The sequence below is a fragment of the Myiozetetes cayanensis genome, unplaced genomic scaffold (genome assembly GCF_022539395.1).
Source record: "Myiozetetes cayanensis isolate MyiCay16 unplaced genomic scaffold, myiCay2020 scf2-11, whole genome shotgun sequence".
Classification (NCBI taxonomy): Eukaryota; Metazoa; Chordata; class Aves; order Passeriformes; family Tyrannidae; genus Myiozetetes; species Myiozetetes cayanensis.
This window is the reverse complement of record NW_026087411.1, coordinates 86,171,285-86,193,166: the sequence shown is the minus strand read 5'-3', so window position 1 is coordinate 86,193,166 and position 21,882 is coordinate 86,171,285. Positions and strand designations below refer to the sequence as shown.

The window sequence follows — 21,882 nt, the reverse complement described above, 5'->3', positions numbered from 1 at the left end:
GAATTGATAATGATAAATCACAGAATTTACAAAATAGTTGCAGCTGAAGGAGGTCGGTGGGTATTTTGTTCATTTTCTTTCTTTTTAAAGTAGTGTGCTCGCCCAGAGGTACATCCTCCTGGAAAACTAACTAAAGGATTGCAAATGCTCAAAGCAGCATACAATTACTTCAGTCTCATTTAAATCCATTCTTTTAACCACTCTGGCTCAACAGTTTTGTCTGTGAAACTTAAACACCAAACAGCACACCAGGAGATCTTGACTTCATTGTGCCTGAATAATCAACCAGTTCACAACCTGGTCAGTTGTCTACATTTGCAAGACCAGATCTAATACACCTGTAGGATACCAGACCTTAATAAACAGATGTCCATGAAACCTCTCAAGATTCTTATGATATATAACGTTGAACTGCCCCATAAATATGCAGTCTGCCACTCAAACTAAGACGAAATACAGTAATTCAAGTCTTCAAGTACAGACGATGAAAGACTTAACCCAAAAACTTGAAGTACACAAAAGTGCAATAACAAAAGCAGAGACTAAATTTTAACTGCTTAATTCTGTAATTTTAAAGAGCAAGAACTGCATGGAGTTTCATGAAGTTGGACAGTCCAAAGTGTCTGAAGCGTGATTAATCAGCACATACTTTGCTCCGGTTTGATGAGTTTCTACTGTAAGAAGTTATCTTTGTCATTTCTCACAAATGTGCACATAAAAACTATCATCTGTGGAATAAGATTGATTTCCTTCTGTACACAGCCTTACACAACAAAAAGAATCCTCACTGCAGTCACTTAGCATGCCACTACAAAATCTAGTGGAAGCTGGCAGCTGTCTTATCAGAAGGAGTAAAGCAAAACTCAAAAGTTTCACACTGTCTGAAGATAACCTAGAAATTTAGTTGTATAATATGCACTACAATTAGTTTCTGGCTTGTGTATTATCAACAGATCTACTAGTATTTAAAAAAAAACAAACCTGGTTACAAAATTATCTTCAAAAACTGAGAATGCACCTGACTTTAAGAGTTTTTGTAAACAATACATTTTAGGATGCAGAAAATTTAAACATAAAATTAAAAAAAAATTACATCTCACCTGCACCAGGTATTTCTGGCTTCCATACATTACATACTGTGGAGCAAGACTGTAAATCATGTAACTTGTATGAAGAACTATCAACAGAAGTATCATACAGAGAAATAAGAGTGCTTGAGGTCGAGTTTTTCCTCGTCTGATTTTATAAAGCTAAAACCAGAAAACAAATATTAACACAACAAAATTATTTTTTTCCTGGAGACATTTAAAAACCTCTTTAATTCAAATAACAGTTTTAATTCTACTGCCAGAAGTGGGAGGTTGATAAAATGATCCTCCAGCAACTTAATTCCAGTGACTCAAGGCAGGTTTTCAAGGGTATTTACCTAAATTTCAAAGCACAGCTGTTTAAACAAATTAAGTACTGGTTGTATTAATGGCCTAAAACATTTATACTCCAGGAATTAGTAGGAAGATTAAAATAGTGTTGCCTATCACAGACTGTGCCTTGGTTTGTCAAAGAACATTGTGCCCTTTGGTCAAAGTGGGGTGTCATCTATCACTACAGCCCCAATCAGATCTAGAAACAGAAGAAGGAGCTATGAGAGAGCATTCCCAGGCTCTGAGGAAACCTCCCCACCATATGGTAGCTTCTTGTCCATAGAGAACATAGGGAACAACACAATCCCTCACTGTTATTCTGTAGATACCACTGTATTCTCTAATCCCCAAGGGCTCAACCTGAGGGCCGTATTCAGGTGAAGAAGCTGGTACATGAGGGGTAAATGACAGCAGACCAAAACCAATACTGATCTCAACTCAATATAAAGACTGATGGCCATTGTTCACAATTTGGGGTGTCACCACACGAAAAGGTGACAGTTTTAAAAGGCAGAGTAGGCACATAAGCCTGGAAATATTTAACCAAGTATCACAGGCATGACTGTCACAGTACAGGGCATAAAGTTGCTTTTTCAAACACTTTTTTAACAAATATATTATTTGCTTAATATTTAGACATGCCATATCACCACTGTACTGTTTCACGTCTTATGAAGCTAAACCTGCTTGTCACATCTGTGAGATACTGGATCCAAATCTCACTGCATTATTGATATAGGTCAAAACCAACTCACTGTGAGTGTGTGTGGGGAAGGGCTGGGCCTGGACCTGCAGGTACCTGGTAAGGCTGCCGTTACCACATAAGGCCTGCTGAGAGCACAGAGCCTGCAGCTAAGAGGGCTGGGTCCCTGAGAGCACAGGGCAGAGCTGGAGGCCCTGCAGCCAGGCTGTCAGTCAAGGCAGACCTGCCTGGCAGCCCGACCACACCACAACCCTGCAGCCTGTGACTGCTACAGCACAGCTCACTCTGGCCTGGAAGGCACTGACTGGATGTCCTGTCTGGGAGGGAAAACTGAACTATATAAATACAGGAGCTCCCTCTCTCTCTTTTCTCCAGCTGCCTGCACCATGTCAATCATCGAATCTTGTTGGTAACCATTTTTCCTCTCCTCTCTCTCCTTCTTTCTTTACTCTTTTAATGTTTTCTTCTTTTACTCTTTTCCTTCCCTTGTGCGTAACTTAAAACCCATGAATCATGTTGTATTAAAGTTGGTATATTGATTGCTTGTGGTAGGTTTTTTTCCTGTGGAATGGGTTTTTGTGCTGGATGTTTTAGTGAAATATTTTTTCTTGATTGTATTTAACTGCTGTAAACCCTTTTGCCAATATATCTTATTTTTATCACTAAATTAAAAGAATTTCTCTTAGGGAAGAGAGTGTGACTCTTTCTCCAGATGCAAATTTGAGGTTATAACAAACCAAAAGGCTTTTAAAAAGTCTTAAATAAAATTTAACCACTTTGGGCAGCTTATGGCTTAAAATCTGGAGTGTAACAACATCAATGGCAAATCAAGCCCTTCTAACTGCATGCACATTTCAGATTTTGACCATAAAATTGACTAATACTTCCAGTATATCAGAATCATATGGTTTTAACTTAGAAAAGTCAGAAACCAAAGCAACACTGATTAAACACTTGAAAAAGAGTCAGATGACCATACTGCTCAAACTGAAACATCAGTTTTGGTTTGATAACTTAGCAAAACAAAACACCTTCCAAAAGCCAGTGCAAACTGTACAGTAGGCTTCTAACACTTATTAGACATACAGACACTGGCAACATCCTGTATTTATGAAGCAGTACATAAATACATTCAATAGCACATATTTGTTAAATATCTGAGTATTAGAAACTAAACTCTTAAGTCATATTTACCCTTATCCAGAAGAACCATATACCCATATTTCGAATCCCTGCCATTGAAGTGAAGATAAAGTACATAACAATAGTTGTAATAAGAATATAATCAAGTGGAAAAACCTAGAACAAAAACACAAGCAGTTAAAAAGATAAGGAAACAAGCTTTTCTCCCACTTATATCTAAATAAGTAGTTTCTACTTTTAGCATCTGTGGTAGTAAGAGTCCTATTTAAAAGTTTTACATAGCTGCTTCCAAATATAGCTAACACAGCTCACTGCTAATAGAGCATAGACAATTAGCTTGCCAACTGAGCATTTTTCTTAATTTAAAACTTGCACTAATTTAGAAGTGTGATACATTTTTAGGACAAGAAATACTTATTTCTTTTAAATGGAAAGTCTCAGAATGGAAAGTCCACAGTGGCAACAATCATTTTAGGACTACATAGGAATTCTATTTGTGACACTTTTCTGATCATATTTGCATACAGAACTTGATTTTTATATTTACATTAATAACAGTTTGAGAATACTGCTGCTGAACACTACTTTTCACAGTAAGCTGCAAGCTTACATGTTCAACAATTTAAAAACCCTGGGAAGAATGCATTGTGTTGACCCACTGTACCAAGAATAAGGAAATAACTCAACTAGGGCAGAAAAAAGCACTAGCTTATATTAAGGTTTTTCTATTTTCTTAGTTTACCCATGCAAAACTAGACTTGTACATGGACTTGTTGCCTTCCAACTCTATGGAAGTTAACAGTATGTTGAGTTTGTTTCAAAAACTAATATGTTACTATAACATACATAACTGCACAGAGGAATATATCTTTCAATGTGCAACAAACATATTAAAAAGTGGAAAAGTGCATTTACTTTGCTGAAGAGGGCTAAACTATCCAGTACACCAACAACTAGAATGTAGGTAGAGCAGGGGACAAAGGTGCTTTTATTCTGTGCATAGTAACTACAAGTGCTGTCATTCTCCATTGCCACCATGTTCTCATCACATCAAAGTTAAATTTCAAACACCACCTTCTTTCCCTAGACTAGTTTCCACCCAACAAGATTTTCATATCAGAACTAATAACTAAAAGTTAGTAAGGAAGTTGCCTCCCTTTTACTGAACACACATGTAGACAATGTTGTTCTAAATCAATTACTTGGGGAGAAGTTTGCCTTTTGACAGTTTACCAGGAAACAGAGGAGCATCCTTACATATATATATATATATATATCACCAATTTTTTACTTACTCTTTGAAGAACTGGTAACAACATATTCAATGGATTGGTCAGATTAGTTCCTAAAATTATAAATCCTGAGTCAAAACCAGCCGAATGCAGAGCTTTGTCCAAACTGCAATAATCAGAAAAACTGGGTAAGTACAATGATTCTCTTCATCTTCAGTTTAATCTAAAAGGGTAACTCAAAAAAAAAAAAAAAAAAAAAAGGCAGTTGAACTAAGCCCAGAGACTGAGAGCTTTCTATTATCTATATAGATAGCGCTTTGTTTTGCCACACTCATTGCACTTTTTCTGTGAAACTTACATTGATTTCCACATCTCCTCAGCATTTTAGCTTTTCCCTAGTTTGGGTCACAGAGCTTATTTGTCTAGTTTGAAAAATTAAACATGCTCACATCTGGGACCTCTGATTAGTGGCACTCTTTGTTGAAATCTATCAGATCTGCAGCTGGCCATATTGTTTTCAATGCTATGAAACAATTACTATGAAATGGACACCATATTAGATTAAATTATGTAACTGCAAGAATTTAAGCACCCGTTACCCAGCCAAGAAGGAGCTATGTGCATCAAGATTCATTCAAGCAATCACAATACTTCTGTAGTCTGAATTAAACTTCCTTAACATATATGCTCAATTTCTCTGCTGAATCAGAACATTTTCAGCAACGTACAGTCAACTCAAGTTGATACATGTTCTTCCTTCAATCTGTTTTATCACATTTTGCTCAGTTTCAGTATATACTATTATAATGAGAAATGCAGCTCTAATGACAGAAATGTAAGACAGCAAAGAAGTGGGCTGACACTTGAAGCAAACCACCCCAATTCTGATGACAGAGTAGAAACTAGGTAGTTTAAGTGGTTAAGGAAAATGCTGAAATGTACTTACTTTGACAAGAACAGAGAGACAGTGAAGAGCAGTGCCACAATGATGAAGAAAACTCCCCACACAATCTAGAGGTAAAAATGAGAAGCAATGTAACTGAAAGTACTTTCAGTTGATGAAAGAAGTGAAGACTTGTCAAGGTTTCAGTAAGTGACTAATGAGCTTGGACCACTTCAGAGCTTCAACACAAAACTTTTACTATGTTAAATACAGTTTATGTCAATTATATCACATTCTCTAGTGCAATACACAAGCCTATCCCCAAGTCAAAAGTGTCATTAAGAGAAAAGAGATGACACATTACATCAAATGTACACAGTGTTTAGCAGAAAGCACAACCTGTACTCACTACATTACATGGGAAATCTTACCTATAAACATGCATATAGCTTTATTTAGCTATTCAGAGATTGGTGCCTTGACCACTACACCTGTGTGTTCCTCTTTCAAAAGGAGGCAACCTGTGCACACCTTACAAGGAACATCTCACCCTTCCCAAGTCAAAGCTCCCTTCTGTAGTGCTACTCCAAAACACAGTGATCAAATCACTTGGAGCTGGTTTTTCATAAAACTCAAGTAATCAAGCCCAAGTGTTAGGTCTCGATTAAAAACAAAAGGAGAGTGTTTTTATTATGCCTACTAAATATAGCACTTGAGCCAGGGATTCATTCTCTAAGCCATCCTCAACCAGAGCACCTCCCATTGTTTTTCCTGTGCTACAAGCTAGTTCAGGAAACCATTCTCCACTTTGACAGGTTCTCTCCCTCAGAATCTTTTCTTTGGGGAGGTTAGGGGATGGCACAGAGAAATGAACCCAGACAGCAAACCTGTTCAGTTACAGTTCCAACAGCTTCACTGTATTTTCCCAGAAACCCTAGTCATGGAATATGATCAAGTAAGCATGCTAAACTTCCTGAAACAATCATGTTTTCAGATTGCTAGACCTGAGACCTAGACGGACTCACTTCCAAACTGTATATGCAGGAACACAGCGTATGGTCTTCCACGTGAATGGGAGAGTTTCACCATTTAAATTTTATTAGCCCCAAAACTTGGCACACAGCCATCATGAAGAGGTTAAGAACTTTATTACAGCTGCTCATTAAAGATACTCAGAGTTACAATGCTATTATTGTTCATTAAATTCTGAAGATAAACTTCCATTTGTGAACTCTAACAATATTCGAACATCACTTCCGAAACAACTCCAACTATATAGGCCTTATTAGGAGTAGATTTAGAAAATAACATCAAGGTAAGCATTAACTTGTGCATTTCCACATAATTAAGTGTATTAGGATTTTACCTCTCCATAGCAAACTCCCACTAGGTATTAGCTACACAGGAAATAGATGTTTAAAACCAATTGAGGCCAAGAGTCTTAATCGTGCATTACTTCATTACCTTCTGCCAGCTACGGCAACTAGACTGGTATCCATATTCCTTCTGGAATATGCTTGTCTTCTGAAGTGATGTCTAACACTTAGATAAATCATTGGGGGGAAAAAAAATCACTCCTTTCCCCATTTTACCCTCTACTCCAGTCTGATTAAAATACAAGATTGAGAGGCTAATACTAAAAAAAGAACAAACAAAAAAGCCTTCATTCTCTTTTGGTTCATCCGATACGTCCACAGCACTATTAAGACTACTGAACCATAAATTATTTACAGTTTATATCAATCTATACTTAGATAACTCCAAAGCATCAGCTGACTTAGGCCTTTCACAGAAGGGATCCTTGTGTTTTTGTCTAGATTTTCCTCATACTTAACTGACTACAGACAAAGGACACCTCATTCCCAGCATGTTAAAAGACACTCAGACTAACATAACCAACCCACATGGGGTCAGTTGAGTATCATTTTGCATCTGGTTAAGGGAAAGAGCAAGTATTGCCTTTTTTCTTGCCCACCACATGAAGCCTAAAATAGGCTATAAAGAACACTACAGCTATATACTCACTGTTGTCTTTTACTTGTCACCTACAGCAAAAAACAAATACACAATCTTACTGGGACAATATGGCACTGCTATTTCCTAGCTTAAAACCAAGTAGGGTATCTTCAAATATTATAGGTACACTTTGCCATGAAAATTTGCAAAATAATTTTGCTTTGAGTTACAGCATAAATGAGGAGGAGTTCAAGCTCTTGAGAACATGATTACATGTTCAACTTCAGAGAAGAGGACAGTGCTAAATCAAAACCTCTTGTTCTCACAACAGGACTATTTATCAACTGATGCTGAAAAGCTTTTAATACTAGAATATGTGAAAACAAAAGCCTGGCTTCAGCCAAATACACAGAGGAGTTTAGTAAGGTCATTATTTTTTATAAAAGGAACCTTTGATCCATATTAAGAGAAGTCTAACTTCCAACACAAGGCAAACTTATTTCCTACTCCCTAGTCCTTTTGACAGCAGAACCTCAATGCAACCATACATCAAGCTGTGTTACCTCCTACACTACAATCAGTTTGAACTGCTCCATTGCCAGGCCATTTCCTGATATCCATCAACTACAAAACATAGGCCCCATACCCACCAATAGTCAATCACTAGCTATAGGACAGCGTTGAGAGCGGTTGCTTGCACTTACATCACTGATCACCTCTAATTATCTGCTTGGGTCTTCTAATCTACAATCTGTTGTGCAAGCTACTATGCATACTGCTAACTGCCAACAAAAGAGTGAACTATGCTTTTATGCAATATGGCAAATATTGCAAAAATAATGAGTTGAAGCAATACTTACTACTATGACTTACACTGCTGTCTGAAAAGAGCTCCTTGAGCATCTTAATAGAAAGCTTCTGCTCAGGCAAGTAATGACACAGCTAATGCAGAACACAGTAGGAACTGGTTTACTTAAAGCTTTGTCTTACATATGAATCCATGGGACTAAAAGACATGGCTGAGCAAAAGACAAGACACAGGCATTTCTCAACACCAGGACAAGTGGTTATTTTCTGAAGGAAGTTGCAGCCTACAGAGATCCCACATGCAGAAGTAGGTGCTTCTGATAGAAACTACAGTGCATGGAGTAGAACACTGGAACAGAAACAAAGCATTAAGAGGGCACAGCAGCAGAGTAGAAGCATTATGGATTGATGGCAACTCCCTACTGCCCATCCCCTCTGTGCCACAGTCAGGACAAAAGGACAGAAGTTGCATCTTGGAAAGAGCGAGTGGGGATCTCTTCACACAGATCTCAAAACAGAGCACTTGATTTACTTATATTACTTAACTAAGGCATCTCTTCAGTTTGTTCACAACTGCTGTGATGTACCCCATGAAAATAACTATGCAATACTTGCAATTTACCATTGCTGAGTAGACTTCCATGCTTCTCATTGTATAGTCTTGTTCACACACTGAACAAACATAGCTATGTGCTCTGGAGTTTTTTTTCCCCTAAAAAAATCTTATACTTATCCCTAGAGCAATACCACATATCTCCTGCTGCTGACAGTATCAAATAAAAGCATGAGAAACCATAGTAAAGAAAGGAGAAGCAGGAAATGTTACATTTTGTAGAAAGAAATTAGACGAATTCAATATGACTTGACAACCCCATGCTGGCCAATACTCATTTCCTTGGGATCCTCCAGATTGGTTTCTTCTGACTAAATTGAAAAACAACTTCATCTTTGTGTAAAACAATCAATCATTCTCAAAACTTAGTTTACTCTATGTCAAATAAAAAAACTCTTCAAAGAAAAAGTTTTGCCTTTGTTTAACAACAAATCACATGCTTGTAGACACTTAGCAGTAATAGAACAATTAAAGCAAGAACATCAGAGGACACTATGCAAAGACAATCTGATTACAGAAGTCTGAACACAGACACTAAGTTAAGACTGTAAAACACTTTGATGACTAAGTACAACTCCTGAACACGTTATTCTGTTCTGTCAGTCCCAGTAAGAGTCTGCAACTCCCATAAATGTGACCATCCCAAACACAAAGCAAAAATAGGCTTCTCTAGTAATCGCTCCACAAGAAATGGAATTTCTCTTGAAATTGGAGAAGCAGCCACATTCTTGAACAGTAACATGCATGTGGCACTGAAGGTAAAAGTGTTGTAAAACAGTAAACAAAGCCCCAAGATACCTTCTGCAATTCTACATTGAACAGAAGTGTTATCTATAGATATTGAAAAGATTTTTGTCTTTTCTTTAAAGCCACTGAAAGATTGACAAGGTAAGATATTTGCAAAGACATCCCAAATGCTCTTAAAGCAACAGTAAAACTGTTCTGCAAGAGTTAAGGTGTAATTAAGTGATAGACATTATCACCTTCACAGGACAGCTCTAGTCCAAGCAAACAAGTTCACTAACATCCTTCATAGCACAACCCTAGTCTAAGTGAAAATCTGTCAGGAAAAATTATCCACCTGCAACTCTCCTTTAGCCTGCAATTCATGAGTCAACAGTTCACACTGACTGCCCCAGTTACTGAGTGAACAAAAAGCATTCAAACCACAAAAATAAGGAGACACTTGAATACCATCTTTACTGTAGGTGCTAAGTTGTAAGTAACTAATGATACTGTACATTATCCTACAAGAACACAATGAATGGTTAAAACCTTACAGACAAAAAAATATATGGTCAATACGCTTGCCAAATTTGAGCTTAATATGAAAAGTTATAGAAACTAAATAACCTATACTGAATATTTTTTGAATCAAAAGGAAGCACCCAAACTGTTAAAGTGAATAGTTATGGATATCTGGCCTTTCAATGAAAGGGCTAAGACTACGTTTGTAATGTATCACAGCAAGATAACTCTGCTAAGAATTTCACACTGAAAGCTTTTGGTCAACTGCAATTTCAGCCCATTTTCATTGGTACTTCACATTAACAGTAGCACTGACAGAGGAAATTCCTTACAGCCCAGTCCCCTCCACTCATTTTTGCCAAAAGCAGCCTACTGTTAAAGTTTCTTCCTACATCTAGTTGGCAAGAAATACTTTATATGGTAATATTGTTCATAAAAGTACTAGTTTTTAAAACCAAGTATCTACTAAAAATCAAAGTCCTAAGATCAAAGGGAGACCAAGATAAAAGCTTTGCCCAAATAACCATCTTATTTGCACTGGTTAAGTATTACTACATTAATTTCTATGTAGCTAGCTTACTATTGATCAGGTAATTCCTTGGCAAGACACTTATTCCAAATGCACATATTCTCAGAGTATTTCTGACTTCTGCTGTATACATGTAATTGAGATTAACCTGACAGCTATAAAATTCTTCCTTCTCCCTCCTTTTCACACTTGATAGAAAAAGTAAGATATTCTGATTTTCTATGGCAGTAGCACTATCGCAGACGAGCTAGGATTTGTTAATTTTCAATCTTAATCGTAGTTGAAACAAATTAAAAGGTTTTCCAAGACCTCAAACAGTGCTTCCTAGAGGGCTGTCATTCTGTAGTGTAACAGTAAATTAAAAAAAAAAAGCTGTTGATATTCAGGATGGTAATTGATAAACTTGACCTATGGTTTATATGTGAAGAAAAAAGATAAAAGTTATTTCAAATTAAGTATCACAAAAATGAGAGAAAGTTTTACCTTTAAAGGTCTGATAGCTTCACAGAACTTTGTCCACCAGCTTTTCTCAATAGACTCCAAATGCCTCTCTCTCCTTCGAAGTGTCCTTAATCTTTCTTCCAGTTGTTTTAGAGTCCGTCTATCCCTTGATGACAGAGGGCGGCCGTCTCTGCACTGGTTACCAAAAAACAGTGCAAGGGATCAAAAGTCACCAAATCAAGAAAACAAACTTGATGCTTAATTTAACTCTTTACAATTCTCAAGAATTTGTAGTATATAATTCATGCGTATATAATTTCTACATTATCAAGAGGATGAAGTGCAAAAAAGTCATAAGCTACAACAAGAGGAATTCCTATTAACTGGTAGAAACCAATTTTCACAATGAAGAATTAGTTGAGTGAACCAGACAGTTTGTTTGATAACTATGTTTAAGAATAAAGGCTCTGAATTAAAGTATAAACACTGAGTGGGAACCACTGCACTCTTATAAACAGAGTAGCAAATCCTTAGATCTCAGTTACATGTTAATAAGCAAAAGCAACAAAACAGGTATTAGATAGCCAAACCAAAGCTGTTTGTAACATCGATGCTAGTGTATTACAACCTGATACTTAGATAAAGAGATTGTTATATAGTAGGAAATATACTAAAACCATACTTTAGAATTTTGAAATTCCTTATTAATTTTTTCCCTTATTTGTTGGGAAACTGTTGGAACAGTTGAGGTCTACTATCACAGAGCACACAGCAGCACAGATGGACGGCCAGAATGAAAGTGAGGCATCTTAATATCCCTTCCTCCCAGTCAAGGCTGTGAAAACACAGGTCAAACTATTATCTGAAATGGGTTGAAAAAAGCGTGGGAGATTTCCCCTACCGCCTTGTTTGTAAAGCAGAAATCCTACCCTCCTTTGGCTTGCCCTTGGAGGTTGTTAAAAGTGTCTTGCTTACACTAAGCACAGAATTCCCTTTAGCAGCAAAGCCATCCTGGGTTTACATGGGGATGTTTAGAATTCAGAACAGATTTCCATATGTATGCTTTTCATAAAGAAATTATTTATAACAGCAAGGTACATTACTGGGAAGCAAGAATATCTGGGGCTGTTATTTATTCATACAGATGATTCACAGTTTGATGAATCTACCTCATGACAGCTCTACGTGGCAAGCATCCAGTGTTAACCACACTATACCGAGTAAGTATCAACAAATTGGATGCCATTTCTAGCAACAGACTAAGTGAGGTTACTATCTACAAAGTATCTCTTCCATCCAAGCAGGACTGGAGAAATTGTACTTGTTAACACTATTATTAGCTAGACAGAAATAACTACTCACACAGAGAACCTAATCACTACTACACAAGTGACCATGTTTGGTCCCAAATAACTCAAATAACTGCAAGCTATTCACTTTTTACTTGCTAGTCTTTCTGGCACAAAAACTCTATAGCATGAACCATAAGCTAATAAGGAAGAAAAAAAACATTAAGAAAGTGAGAACAGTGAAGACCATACCTTTGATTTAATCCTTAATAAATGTTGCTCCACTTCTTCAATACCTTCAGTGTTCTCCAAACGTTCATAAGCTGCACTAGTAGTTCCCTTAATCAAGTTTAGAGGCAAAGCTGACATACCATAAGCCTAAAATAAAAAGGAAACAGACACACTCAAATTTTGTGCCATATGTTTTCATCTGATAAGGCTGCTGTATGTCATAGCTATAAGGTATCAGTACTGGTGTTTTTTTCACCCCCTCTGCATGCTCTAAAAAAAAAAAAAAATCAATTATTTTCCTTTTTTTGAGCAAAACATAACAGATATGCTATGCAAATTCCAGTATCCCATATTGTTCCAGTGGTACTTAAGTGTCTCCTGATCACTTAGGCAGTAGCATGTGTTAAGACCTTGTATAAGCACGGTACACTGAAGATTTATCAGACTACTTGTTCTGCTTTGTCAAGCCACATAGCTTCCCAAAACTTTAACTTTCCCAGATTTTTCCAATGCAAGGTCTGTAAGCTTTCCACTAACATAAGAAGAAACAGATATTTGAGGCAAGGTAAAGAAGAAAACGGCTCTATTTCCTCCCTGTTACCCTACAATTCTTATAAATAAAGGCCAAGGTCAGAAGTTTCTCCAAGCAGTTTAGAGACATTAGCCATTAGCCTGTCATTTGTTTACAGTGAATGCTATCCTTGGGGAAGACCTCAGCAGGAAGATTCTTTTCTCTCTCAATCACAGTTAACATAACCAATTTTACTAAAGTGCCTGATATATGAACACTTGCCAACTTCTGAAAACAGAATTGTTCATGTTGGAAAAGACCTCTAAGACCATCAAGTCTAAACTAACACTGCGAGGCCCACCACTAAACCATGTCCTAAAGTGCCACTCTACAAGTTTGTTAAATACCTCCAAAAATGCTGAAGAGCAGTTTCCTAGATTTTCACAGGAATACCACTCCCTCTGTCAAGCACAGCTTTGTATTTCATACTGAGAATAGATTTAACACAAATGCTAGTGTGTTAAAAATGCCACCTTACATGCTGTCAGATCACATGAGTTTTGTTTTCATAAGGCATGATTTGACCTGCTTAGAAACCTACTTAAGCATAATAAAAGTCTTCACACACTACACCCAAAGCAAGACACTGTCCATTTCTTGGTTTTATTTTTGAATTTGTCATATACCCCATTACCAACATCCATTTCTAGGCCCATTTAACCAAGAGGTCTTATTTACTATTACTGTAGCTCAAACCCAAATTAACTCTTTAAATTGGTAACCACTTAAGATCTGACAGAGCCCACAAACTTCAGTTTGACTCTGTAAGCAATCATTTTCCAGGATTTCAATAAAAATTCCTCTAAGTATTAGGGTAGAAAAGCATGAAACAGAACTTTAGCAAGTCTGACAGCTTTGTTGATTTGCTATGGAAATAGGTTTCTTATGTCTGGAGTAAAAATTACCAGTAAATTGTTGGAACAATGTCAGTAAAGTTGAACAGACAGCACGTGTCTCAACAAACTGCAAACCCAAGGAAACAATGGTAACTGATAAATCACTTTAAAAAAAATTAAGGGTGTAAGAGAAAAGTACTTTCCTTCAAACGTTTCTTGAAGTATATATCAGCAAAGAACCCATTCAGCTGGAGAGCTTTGATAACTTGCTCTACTTGACTTTTTTTTTCATAGCTATGCAGTATTAGAATTTGGGGTCCAATAGGCTCTTAGAACAAAAGGTAAGCTATTAGCTATCTGCTCAGCATTTCAGGACTTCACAGTTGATAGTCTCATTTGTAACCCAAAAACACAGATAAAAAAAGGTACCTGCAGCAATGATTACAGACTTCCAAATCAAGTTAAACTCCCTTTTCCACATCTACAAAAGTTAACTGACAATTTCAGTTCTGATGTTAAAGCTTTGTGCTATAGAAGTGTTAAATAGAAAAGACATCTCTTCTCACAGCCCGGTGATGAAAACAATTTTATGCTTTCCAAGACATTCTAGAGATTCTGGTTCGAACAGAGCAAGTCAGCCATAGGAAGGCCTACTTACAAAACTGAATATTTTCAGTAAGGAAAATAATTTAACTTATGATGAACTTCACAACTCTTCATAAATGTGTTTTGGTTCTCCCTTTAGAGTATCTTCTTTAAGAGCATTAAGCTCCTTGCCATCTACATGAGCTAAAAAGCACTCCCCCAACTCTCTGCTCTAGGCCAAAGAAAGAATTCCTTCAACCTTTATTTATAGGTTGCTCTCTGCAACCCTGTAATCACTCAGACAAGCCTCCACAGGAGTCTCTACAGTTTTCAACAACTGGGGGATCAAAACAAGACACAGTATTCCCATGTGTGGCTTCGGAAATATCAAGTACAATGAAATAATGGCTATGTCCTTGCTGATGCAAGCCCAGGACACTGTTTGCCTTTCTGCTGCAAGGAACACTGTTGGATCATGCTCAGCTTACTGTCCACTAAGACTTCCAGGTCCTTTTCAGCCAAGCCATCCCCCAGCTGTTAGATTCAAGCTCCTCAGAATTAACCCATTCCAAAAGAAGGTCTTAAGAACTGCTAAACCCGATGTCATTCTTGTTGCACCAATCTGCCCTGTCAAGGTCTCTGTGGTGGTTTTTCATTCTGTTTTATCTACTTCTCTCAGTTGGAAATCATTCTTAAACTATATGTCTACTCAACCTCATCATCCAGATAATTTCTAAAGACTGACTAGTATTGGGCCCATATTGAACCCGAAGAGCTCACTCAGGTCAGCCAGTGGTATAACTCCAGAATCTGGGGGAAAGTACAAACACCATCCAGTATCATAACTAGAATGCAGGCTACAATTTATCTGAGGTTCCTCTGTGGAACCCAAGACATTTCCAGCCACAGACAAAACCAATATTCAGTATGCAGAAATGCATATAAGGGATTACTATGACAATAGGTCTAAACAAATTCTACAAAGCTAAGCTCAGAAGCAATTAGATTTCACCACCCAGCAAAGGCTTTCACCTGTTCTTCAAACAGTTACCATCAACTCACATATCAAGTAGACTCAACAGAAATAGTTAAGAATTAAAATGCAGAGCTTTAACTCTTCTACATTTCTACAAAGGAAAATACAACTCTCAGAGTGATGCATTGTGTTGCTGTTTTTGCAGATGTGAATTATATACTTGAACACCAAGCTTGCTCTAGTGATAAAAGTGGTCTAAGTTCCTTCCTTGACTACAAAAGATGATAATAGCGAGATGATTATGCAAGTAAGCCTCCCATCATCAGTGTGGGAAAAAGACACATTGGTTCTTCAAGACAACAATATATATAGGATGAAGGACAGAGAGATGAGTCATCTCATGTGATGTGTCACAGGTCTGAACAGAAGCTATATTAGCTCATTCTCAGGGCTGCATTTCCCTTCAGGCTGATACAGAAGTTCAAGGCTGCCCTGGACAGAGTTTTAATCCCCTGGGTTAGTACAAGTGTTAAATTATTCATGGACTATTATTTTGGGCATCTGCAACTTAACAAGCAAGCAGTGTATTGAAGATAGCACAGGAAAACCAAAGCTATAACACTAAAGCCAAGAAAGGGCTAAGTCCTGAAACAAACTGGATTCAAAGTTTTGAATATGAATAAAAACAGATCAAAAGAGCCTTTAAAGCAGTTAAGGTAATTTATATACATGAATTTAGATGAAACATGTAATTAATTCTTGACACACACTACTGAAACAACAGTTTCCAACTTATTTTTAGTTATCTTTTGCCTAGAAGTGTTAAGTCAGGTAAGAAACACTACACCAAAGAGTAAAAACAGACATGCAAATGTCTGTACAGGTAATTGCAGTATACATGTTTGTTTGTGGTTTTTTGCCATACATATTCTTTAAAACGAAAGTACTAACTGTTCAGGCTGGCATCTGATAATGCATGCTGCAAGCCTCAGGCTGCTGTCTCTACTGTTACTGGATGTCTGATCAGCTTCATTGAAACCACATTTTACAGTAGAAAAATCTAAATTTAGAGTTAAATCAACTTATTTGAGAGGAGATTCCCCTCTCTTGAATCACTGCAAGTGATCCATGTAAGAAATCACCCCTTATCAGTTAGCTTAAGGGCTGGAAGGCCAAATTCTAAGAGCTCACTCCTCAGTAAGTACAAGTTAGAGGCATCATCCATGAGCAGCTGTCTCATTCTCATTTGAGCTTCTACCCACAGGCAATACAGTTAATATCTCTAGTTGGACCAAGTTCATATTTATACTTCACAGATTTCTTGAAGTAAGTGGCTGCCTACTCTGAAGGAGCAGAGAAAAAAAAAAAACAATTACTTACAGCAACAGAAACCCCTGGCCTTACCAACCCTATTAGAAGAACATTCTAAACAACTCTTGAGACTTCTGCCTTATTTGTTATTCACAGAAGTGGTAGCTGGGTTTAACACAGTAATTTGTCGGTAAAGCAGGAGCCAGTAACTCACATGAACACAACTAGTTTAGTACCATTCTGTACTTTTCAGTAGCACTGAAGAGCAGCCAGAAGCACTCTCTAGCAGTTCTCTGAGCATACCACTGAAACCAAATATACTCCGTGCTCCAGACAGAGCATTAAAATACCTTATGAGAAATTACATGAACACTGCTTCCAATTTGCTTAGTCTTCACTTCCCCCATGTACCTTTCCTTCCCATCCATCTGCAGCAGATTCAGCTATTCTGTCATTCCACAGTTAAGATTTAGGAGGAGTAGCTGCTGTTCTGATCCTTAGTCCCTCGCAGACTCAGTATGTTACAACATTTTAGATTCGCTAAACTCACATAACCCACGGTCAGATAAGGGAATAGGCTTTCCTACCAGCTGCCTGCTATGTTAATAGTCACTTATAAATAGAAGGCAGAACACAAACGAAGTTGCAACAAGTTGTATAATCATGTTTTACTGAAGTTGCACCAAACAACTGCATCAGGGATAAACCCTCTTGTACTTAAAAAATCCAGAAAGGTGTTTCACTGGAAACCATAACCTCCAGTTTAAGATTTCTAAATTGCAGAAGCTATGAAAGACTTTCATGTAAAAGAAAATATTAAGGTGGGAACAACTAATCATCAACCGTACCAGCCCCAAGCCCAGAAATCAGTTATGAGGAACACAGCAAAAACACACTGAAATGAATATAGCAGATTACTTGAGAAAGGAGTTAAATCAATTAAAGCTTATTTTGAACACCTACTGCAAAAAGCCTGAAACTATCAGGCATTGCACTTTAAGTTGATTATGTTTCATTTTCTACATCTGCTAGGTTCAGATAATGAGATGCGTTCAAATGATTAACCTGTGGCTCAAACAGGATAATTTCTCCTTGTTAGGGATCAAACAGAGCAGGTAAGTTGTTTCTGATCAGCTTGGTACGCACCCAGAACTGTAAATGAAGATAGCTTGACAACCTTTTCTCGTTAAATATATTAAAGAATTAAACTTGTGATTTCAATAAATTATCAAAAAATAATTGCATAGCATAGCAGAAAGACTTCCCATTCAATTTCTTTTTAGAGGTCTATATATCATGCATGTGGCTTTAAAGTGGCTATGACTGAGGTGTTTTAAAAGATGTATATCTAATCTTGGGCAAGAAGTGTAGAAATTAATATTGACAAACATTTCTTGCACGGCACTGCCCTCTAGTGAAGTCACATGAAAAAGCCAAATAGAAAAGAGAAATCTTTTATCACTGTATAAAAGGCACCAAAAATGTTCACAATTTTAAAGATGCAAATATTCGATTTCCTATTTTCTTACAACAGCTTGTTTCAATACTTCACCTGAAAGTGTGACCATGAAAGACAAAATGTTCAGTTCTATCAACTGGACTCTGATAAAAATGTACCTATTCAAGTTAAAACCAGCTAAACTAGTTTAGTGTATGCAGTATTTATGAAATACAGTCAAGCATGAGTTAATTTGTTTCAATACAAGTGTTCCAGAAAAAAGCCCTCCATTTCAAGAATATTTTGGTATAGAAGAGATTTTTCTATATTTGTAGTCTAATTAGCTTCTTGTTTGCATAATGTTAACCATGAAGGAAGTCACATGATACCTTTTATCCCTCACTGCAATTGACATAGTTCATGGATACAATGCACTGTTATCAGCACTGCTTCTGACAGAGGAGGTAAGTCAGTCCAACTAAGTAGTCCCAAGTGAGGTGCACTGTCACATGTCATACCAATACAGGTAACCCTGAGCTTGCGTAAGAGGAACTGGGACTCCATCCTTACTGAAACAGTACCTTCTCTGCGCAGCTGGACTGCACAATTCTCCTGAAAAGTAATCTAACTCCACAAGAAACTGTCATCTGCTTTCTCACATTAAAGCCATCTCCATCTTTGGGTATCTATTCATACTACCAATAAAAGACAACAATGGGAATTCCAGAACATCATTAAGCATAGCAAATAGGGACAGCAGTTCACACATCCTCAACGTTTGAACATTCAATATGTTATCTAGTAAAATCTCAGTTATTTCATGTGAAGTTTTAGGACACAATCTTCAGCTGCTACAAGAGTATCATTTTTTGAATAACATCGCTATGGAGTCATCCTTCGAACATCTCCAATCATGAAGTGAGTGGCAAACAAAACAGGTATGTTCTGTACGGCACTTCTTGCACAACCTGTTGTACGCAACATGAACCTTGCATTACGCACTTCTTTATCCATTTCTCTACTATTCATCCCTACAGCCTCTTGCTACACACCTTCATTTTGCATAATCATCTTTTGTCTCAACATGTACACTGCAAGACTGTCTCACTTATTTGTCAGTGCCTCTACACTACAGTTGTTCTACTATACACAGTGCACTTATATTTGCTGGACAAGACTTCTGTAAAAAAGTTAACCCTGCTTCAGTTGTAATACTGACCTAGCTGCCAACTTCTGTATTGCTCCATTAGGCTTGGAAAAGTATTAACAACCAAAGATTAATCTTCTTTCAAGTTGTAATTCTAAAATCTCAAAATACAGAACTACCAGCTATCCACCAGTTTAATATCTACACTTCTCCAAGATGGTAGTAGGAATAAGGCTGTTAAAACAACAGTCAAATTGGTTTGCTATTTTAGTTATTTACTACTTCATGGAGAAGTGAACATAATGAAATAATTACATTCCTTTTGTATGTCAGAATTGACATTGTAGTGACTAAATGGTAATGACAGTGAATGCTACTAACTTATGAATTTCTGAATAGCTACTTGATGTCTACTTAAAAGAACATCGCTGGTGAACAAATGCTTCTGGGGTGAGACAGATTATAAAAGCTTTTAAGCTCTTTGGCTGTTAAGTCAACTGCGGAAAAGTAAATCATGCTCTGGACAAAAATTAGGTGTGAAAAGGTCATTACATTTGTGATTAGACAAACTAAGCTTTCCAACGTTTCCTCTTTCAAGACAGAGGAAAAAAAGGATCACTTTACAATTGTGTAAAAAAAGAAAACCAACCAAATAACGCTTATTAAATGTTTGGAGAAATTACAAAGCCAATTACAATCATCCTTCAAGGTCATGCTAAATGAGATGCACAAGATCATTCAAAAATCAATCTGCCTATCACTGTATGAGTAATATGTTATTCTGCCTTGAATTCAAATAGCAATCTGGAGCCAACAACAACTATTGTATTAACACCTAAGGCAATGTAGAACCATTTCAATGCAAAACACATTAATGAAAGAATAGATGCAAACTACATCATCTGCAAAACTGTTTCAAACTCTCCCCAGCCAAAACCAGTACAGCACTGCAGGCCTAATTTATCATTTTCTTGTTACTATTGCACCTTCATAGACATAAAAAGCTGTCAGTATAAATCATCAAGGTCACAGATTTGCAGAGCCCCCCAAGGATCATTTGTTCACATTTCTTACAAAACAATTTTAATTACCAAGTGCTGTACTTCAGTACTTCACATAACTTAATACCAAAGAAACAGCAGACTTTGTGTTATTAAAGCTCAAAACCAGAAAAGCAAGTACCAATTCAGTATTATGCCAAGAATTGAGACATACACACAAAAAAAAAAATCAGTCTGAGTAATGTTACTCATTTAAACATTGAATATTCTTGAGAAAAATTACATCTGTTTATGCTTGTCAGTAACATTAATGTATCATCTGAACATTTGTAGACTTCATCTTATTATTTCCCCTTAGAAAGTTAAAAATTCAGAATACGTATCTTCCCCAGTTGCATCTTCCTTGTCTCTTCCTGGTCTTCCAAAATGTCAATTAACAAAGAAAAGATCATTCTTCAGGGATTCAGCAAGGAAATGAACACAAAATCTGAGTTCTAGTATTATTTTCTGGAAGACCATGCTAATAAGGATCAGCTCAAAGTTAGTCAAAAGAAACCTAACTGCAGCTTTTATATTTTTACATCTATTCACAGAAGCAAGCAAGTTTGCTTCTTGTACAACCAAGTTGTAAAGTTACAAAACTACGGAAAAAATAATTTGTATTGCTTAGATTGAGAGTAAGTATTCAATGATTGTTTGCTCCCCCACCCCAAACAGGTCATCTTCCCACCACTAGGACAATAAGCCTCTAAAAATTTGACACCTATCAAAGTATTTGAAAGTTATTACTATCTTCTGACACACAACAATCTCAGAAGAGCTAGTAGCTATTCAAACATAGAACTAACTTCTTTTCAGACATCACTGCATACTTTTCTGAACATTGTACTAAGGTGAATAGATCACAGTAAAAATCTTTAGTAAATCTTTTTTTCACAAATTAACCAAAAGTTAACCAACATAAATTAAATGAGATTATAACAGTAAAACCAGTATTGTTGAAATAAATTAATCCAATAAAGAACCAATCTTACTGTCAATCGCTGTCTCGAAGCTTTTCATAGGCTAGAGCCAAGCTTAAACAGAGGACACCTCACACCATGAGGGACAAGACATTAAGTGTCACCCATTGGTACCACTGCTAAATCCTGTAGGTCCACACAGACAGGCTGCAGAACCCTTGAGGCTGGGAGGGACCTCCAGAGCCCATCTGGTCCAACACCAGGGTCACCTACAGCTGCTTGCCCAGGACTATGCACATATGGCTCCTGAGTATCTCCAAGGAGGGGACTCCACAATCTCTCTAAGCAACTTGTGCAAGTGATCCGTCACCTTCAGTGTTTCAGCTTGTGCCCTCTGCCCAGGAATGGGATGAGAGACATCTCTGAAAAGCCTGGCTTCATACTCTTTGTACTCTCCCTTTAGATATTTGTACACATTAACAAGACTTTCCCTAAGTCTTCTTTTTCTCTTGGCTAACAGTTCTAGCTCCAAGACTTTCCTCGTAACAGGAAGAGCCCA

At 37.1% G+C, this 21,882-nt stretch overlaps 1 protein-coding gene across 1 annotated transcript in view; it reads right to left on the bottom strand.

The window, feature by feature from the left end:
• LMBRD1 (LMBR1 domain containing 1) overlaps window positions 1–21,882 on the bottom strand; it is a 67,918-nt gene that overhangs the window by 16,295 nt on the left and 29,741 nt on the right. The window contains exons 8-13 of the mRNA XM_050314996.1: window positions 12,518–12,643; window positions 11,019–11,171; window positions 5,446–5,510; window positions 4,563–4,665; window positions 3,319–3,423; window positions 1,101–1,250 (exon numbers count right to left, since the gene is read on the bottom strand). Coding sequence (XP_050170953.1) covers window positions 1,101–1,250; window positions 3,319–3,423; window positions 4,563–4,665; window positions 5,446–5,510; window positions 11,019–11,171; window positions 12,518–12,643 — 702 coding nt within the window. The remainder of the gene's footprint in view (window positions 1–1,100; window positions 1,251–3,318; window positions 3,424–4,562; window positions 4,666–5,445; window positions 5,511–11,018; window positions 11,172–12,517; window positions 12,644–21,882) is intronic.